The sequence below is a fragment of the Leptonotus elevatus genome, chromosome 11 (assembly GCF_054856555.1).
Source record: "Leptonotus elevatus isolate MCC_2025b chromosome 11, RoL_Lele_1.0, whole genome shotgun sequence".
Taxonomy (NCBI): Eukaryota; Metazoa; Chordata; class Actinopteri; order Syngnathiformes; family Syngnathidae; genus Leptonotus; species Leptonotus elevatus.
The window spans coordinates 7155417-7161416 of record NC_141249.1 but is presented as its reverse complement, the minus strand read 5'-3'; the positions used below and the strand labels follow the sequence as shown (position 1 = coordinate 7161416).

General features: G+C 37.1%; 1 protein-coding gene across 2 annotated transcripts in view; it reads right to left on the bottom strand.

Annotated features, from left to right (window-relative positions):
- Positions 1–6000, bottom strand: part of dennd1b (DENN/MADD domain containing 1B) — a 138262-nt gene that overhangs the window by 19808 nt on the left and 112454 nt on the right. For both annotated transcript variants that reach the window (XM_086089998.1, XM_086089999.1), the window contains 3 exons: positions 4924–4964; positions 2498–2533; positions 2141–2197 (listed from right to left, as the gene is read on the bottom strand). In XM_086089998.1, the coding sequence (XP_085946124.1) occupies positions 2141–2197; positions 2498–2533; positions 4924–4964 (134 nt within the window). The remainder of the gene's footprint in view (positions 1–2140; positions 2198–2497; positions 2534–4923; positions 4965–6000) is intronic.

Below are 6000 nucleotides of genomic sequence, written 5' to 3'. Positions count from 1 at the left end.
AAAAAAATCAATAATTATGTATCACCCAGCTCTATGTAACATGGTCCGAAAAATACTTTGAATATGAAGTTTCATGTAAATCTAATTGCTGTAACACTATATAAGCAGAGCGCCCTCTGAAATGTCACCCAGAATGTCGTCATGTGATTAGAATAGTCTACAAATCAATTCTGTTCATATTTTTAAAAACCTGAATAAAACTCCAAGGCGTGTAATGCATTAAAGCTCACTATTTATACATATTTATTTTAGTATGTAAATTTGACAGTGATCAGACAATTGTTATTTTTTATTTTATTTCCTGTACTCTGATATAAATAATAATAATAAGAATAATAATAATAAGAATTAATATTATAATAAAGCAAGATGAAGTTAAGAGCTAGCGCATTCGGGAAAAAAAAGTCATTATACTAAAAAACGTTTTATATGAGAAATGGGTGCAGGCAGCTGCTGGACAGAGTCACTAGACTGCTTTGAGGTCTCACCACTCAACAAGCTAACATTTTGCTCAACAAGAATTGACGGGCTGAGATAACTTCAATTTTTGACAGGTGGCTTGCGCATTGGAATGTAAATTGACTGTCAGCTTTGAGCACCAGTTTCGAATCTCGACTTGAATTTCTTAAAACCTGTTAGGAAGTTGAGAGATTACACGACTGTATATTATTTTTATAGTGTTAGTATAGTGTCTGACATTGTAAGTGAATATCGGTGTTCAAATAGAATGGCATGCCTCACTTTCTGTCAGCCGACACCTGCAGCAAAGGTTTTGATAGAAATGAATAGAAGAAAAGTTCATGTTAAACACGTTACAGCCATACTATCCTGGCGTCCACTATAACAAATAAAAACATTATATAACCCCTCCCCCCCAATAATTTCCATGTTGGTCTTATGAGGAAAAAAAAGAAAAAAAGAGTCAAAATCAGTTTAAAAAAAAAAGCCCAGCTGAAAAAATGCAGGTCTGGTCAACTTAACTATTTGGTGAAAAAACAAAACAAAACAAAAAACTGGGGAAATTGTTGAAGGAGTGGTGATTGGCAAAACAAACAAACAAAAAAACTTTAAAAGTGTTGGGGGGTCCATGAAAGGTGAATCTGTGGGTACCAAACTACAAGTATTCGGAGGCTGGGGTGGGGGGTGGTGGTCCACTATATTACAACAGATATACAAATATTATATAAAAAGTAAGGATGGATGAGTACCGATACTAGGTATCAGTATCGGGCTGATACCCAGCCTTATTTCTAGGCGTTGGTATTCACAATGATGACTTTGTATAAAATTAGAAAATAGAGGAACAGAAAATTCCCATTATTTCATGCAATTTTCTGAAAAAAACCCCCATCATATTGGGATATAGAGGTCTTTCTTTAACATTATTTGTCATTGTTTTTTTTTTTGGGGGGGGGGGGGGTTAATGTAGCAATAGAACTAGTGATATCGGTACTTGAAAAATGTAGTATCGAACATCGATAATATCCCTCATTTTTAAAGTTGCTTTCAGTCTATTTTAGTAAAGGCTGTTAATTGTTAATGAATGCGTTGCAGGAGTTAAATCTAGCCAGCAAGATAATCATGATCAATTAGCAGCTGGCAGCAATGTCAACAAAATTCTTGTTGATGACTTCTAACAACGGAATAAATATGCTTTTCCCAAATCTTTGCAAATAAATTTCATAATTTGTATTTCCCATTCTGACTGCGCGAGCCTGTTTATGTATGTGCGTGTTTTACAGAGGCCTGCATCTTGCTCATGTTGCTCATAATCAGTGCCCCACTGACAGATCAAACTGCGTTTGCCTCATCAAATCCAGCAGGCTTATGGAAACATGCACCTCGTTACATTAGCTTTGAGGAAATCACAGGCTCGCTGATGAAATATGCAGACAATAAAGGAGGAAGAGGGGCCGGGGTGACATGACAGGCCATAGCCAGAGGGGCGTTGGTTAAAAATGTACAGGCATGAACAAAGCGCTGAGCGGGCTTCGCCAGTCATTAAAGAGTCCTGCACGGGAATCGCACGCTCCATGTAAAGCAGCCTTCCCGCCTCTTGCTATGAGGGGCGTGCGTGTCCGGCTGCCTTGCGTGTGTGTGTGCTTCTATGTGAGGTGCAAAGATCCGTGCTGCTGCTCACCCGTGCTTTAAGTCGACCCTTGATGTCCCGGATGCCCCTCTTGGCGTGACTTTTGGCCTGGGAGGAAACACGTAAACGCTGATTATAAATACAAAAAAAACAACTGAAAAACATTGTGTTGCAGTTTCATTGATAATATTCTAATATAATCACATACAAGGGCACCTTGACCATTGTAAATCACCTTAACTATCACTTATCATACAGCTTTTAACGGTATAGGACAGTGCTCATCAAATATGTACTGACTTCCACCCACAGAAAGATCCAAAATGTTCATTTGACCTTCATGTGAATTCACTGAGTATGTCTACCTAATAAACTGAAATCAATGTACCATTTGTGCAAGAGCTTTACCTTTGTCACTGCAGTATTGATGAGTGCGCCTCCTCTCTGTTTACAAAAATAGTTACGTTCGTGAGAATTCATACACACAATCAAACGATGCGCACATGGCTTAGAACAGTGGTATCAAACATAAGGTCCTGGACAGGCCTGGCTTAAAAATAAATGTCAATAGCATTGTATTGAAATTATGAAACAAGTAGTAAAAGTTCACACCGACTAGTTATTGTTGCTATTAGGGGTGTCAGGTGATTAATTAAAAAAAAACATCGTAATTAATTACATGACTTTAATATTAACTCACGATTAATTGCAAATTTTATATCTGTTCTAAATGTATAATAAAATGTTTTCATACTCTTGTTAACATAAAAGTGGATTTTTTTGTCAAATTAATAGAAGTATGGCTGCATCTTTTAGTTATTGTTACAATAATTTCATAATAATTCATATAATTTAGTTAAAATTAACTCATTCACTGCCATCGACGACTAAAAATTTCAAACATTTGAACTATTTCTATTAGCTTAACATTTTTTTCCACTTTTGTTAACAAGAGTATGAAAACCTAGATTTTATTTTATTGTCGATTTAGAACAGATATAAACATTTGTGATTAATCGTGAGTTAACTAGTGAAGTCATGCGATTAATTGCAATTAAAAAAAAATAATCGCCTGACGAGATGATTATTAAAAAGTAGGGGTGTCAGGTGATTACAATTTTGAATAGTAATTAATCGCATGACTTCAATAGTTAACTCACGATTAATCACACATTTTATATCTGTTCTAAATGTATAACAAAGAAAATTTCTAGGTTTTCATACTCTTGGTAACAAAAGTAGAAAAAATATGTTAAACTAAGAGAAATAGTTGAAATAATTTTTTGACGTTTACAACCGTCAATGGCAGTGAATGAGTTAAAAAGATGTACTGTGCTGTAAAAAAATGTGATATTGATTTGTGTTGAGGTCATTTTTTTCTGCCACTAGATGGCATAATTGCATTTGTAAAACACTTGTCTCAGCTCAGTCCTTTCATTCATCTTTAACATGAAGTAACTTGTGGAATTCTGCACAATTAAAAAATTGTCAAATACAACTTAACCCAAGTCTCCTCCACAAATACATGCCTTATTATTAAATGTATTGCTACTGGATGTGTCTGCTGCGTTGCGACTGGAATTCCCCCAGTACTGGCTTTCCAAGTAAGGGCCAGTCATTAAAGGAACTTTAAATTAACTCGAAATTTTGGCAAAAGCTGTAAAATAATTCAATAAAAATGATTTGGTGTTGCCATATGCAGCACCAGCCAGGACAGACACCTGCCATCATGATATGGTGACAATCCACGTTTGACTGACTTTCAGTTGAATCCGATTTTAGTATAGTTCATGTTTTAATGTCGTTATATGCATTTATTCACTCATTGACCCTCAGCGATCTTGTCTTAAAAAAAAAAAAATCATTGCTTCTCATACTGTGATTTTCAATATCACAGTCACCAGCGAGTATCTTTAAATAGCACCGCAATACCACTTCACAGTAACATTCCAGACACCTGGCAAAGTATCAATCACTGCATAAAGCTCACATTTCAAGGCATTATGGTGGTTTTTATTTAGAAGCGGAGGATGGAAGGGACATCACTTGATTGATATCCACTTTGAGGCCAGCACATGACATTCCGGGAGGCAGTATCTTTTTTAGAGCGTCTCCTGCCGCTTCTTTCCTAATTCCTTTGTGGTCTCACTCGCGCTCCCTTTGGGTCTCGAGTAAAAGCGCAAAGCGTTGGCTAAACAGCTAAATAGAGAAAATGGCAGGCAGTGTTTCAGAAGTCAGCAGAGAGGAGGGGGCCCCGAGGTGAAGGCCCCTCTTATAGACCCCTGTCAGTCAGGAAATGTGAACTTTAACAAACCTTTGAAGAGCACTCTAGAGAACTAATTCAGCCTCAGCTGACAGCGGAGGGAGAGTTAGAGACAGTCGGTGTAGTGAGTGAGAGGAAGAGACAGAGATTGGATTGGGAGGTGGTGGGAGAGAGGGGGGAGGGGAGGGGGTTCTGTGACAGAGATGAAACGAGGGATGGAGATAAAGAGAGACAGACAGCGAGAAAAAGAGCGATGAAGAAGGAAGGAAATCTATGTTCCCGGCTTGGTTTCACGCAGTAACGTCAATGTTTGCAGCCAGATCAACACGTCACGTCCGCAGACGTCTTGTCATGTCAAATCACTTCTGTCTCCACTGTCCGGCTGCACGCGCCACTTCACACACCCCAAATGCTCTGCAGCTGCGCCCGGACATCCGGGCTGCCCGTTCTGGCAGAGTTGTGTCAGTCATGCTTTTAATTAACTTTAAAGAAATGGGCGTGAAATGTAAAAGGGAGTTACATAGAGTATGCAGTATAGAAGCAGTTATGGTATGAAGAGCAACGTGAATACCTTTACTGTGTGCATCCACTGCTGATAGGACTTTGCATTACCTGAGGAGAAAATCAAACAAATATGAATGACTCATTGTGGACTTCATAGCAGTTTAAATATGGACTACATGGTGACACATTCAGACACAGTTGCATTAATTAATTAATTCATTCATTCTTATTTTTGTTTCAGGCAACAACAAAGGACACAGTCGGTGTCAGGTTCCGCAAGGAGAAAAAAAAAATCTAATTCAAAAAAGTTAATGTTTATTTTCTTCAAAAGATGGAAGGAATGAAGGAAAGGATAGAAAAATTAATACATGTTGATGATATATCAATGTTACTTTTGTTTGTTCTCCCTTGCTATACATTGCGACAAGCGGAGTTGAGAATAACAGTTCAAAATAGAAAGCCTTTATTTACACACATCCTACAGATTACGGACATAATTGCTTCAATATTTAATATTTCATTTAAATAATTATTTAACGTAGACATAAAGCTTTACAAAATCAGGATTCGATCAGAAGTTGGAGCAATTTATCTACTTTAACTCATTCACTCTCAGCCATTTTCACTGAAGCAACCCCCTTCGTTCCTGGCTGTTTTACTGGATTTTGACTGATTTTGAAAGGCCCACAGAATATTGTGTTCTACTGCTATAAAAACAAAGAACCTACCAAAAGAAAGATTAGAGTCTCTTCTTTCATCAGAAAAAAAAAAGATATTTCTGTTTCAGTTTTGCAGCAATTAGCATTAGAATATAGCTAAGTTTCATCATTATTCACAAATCTGTTTAAAACAGTGGGGAAAATAACTTTTTGCAACATGGCCCTGGTGGAGCTCTTATACTCTGCTGCCACCTGCTGGCCGTTTTTGTAATAACTACCATTGCTTTAAACGACCTCTTCAGGTCAGAAGCTGGATCAAAGCCTTCTGTGTGCTCTACACTGCAAAAACTGAAATCTAAAGTCAGATTTAATTTCGTAAATATAACCTAAATTTGCTTATTTTGCTTTGTTATTTTTACTTAATTTATGAAATTGTTAGACAAGTTCATTGGGCTCATTTTAAGATACTTATCACTTAATTATCT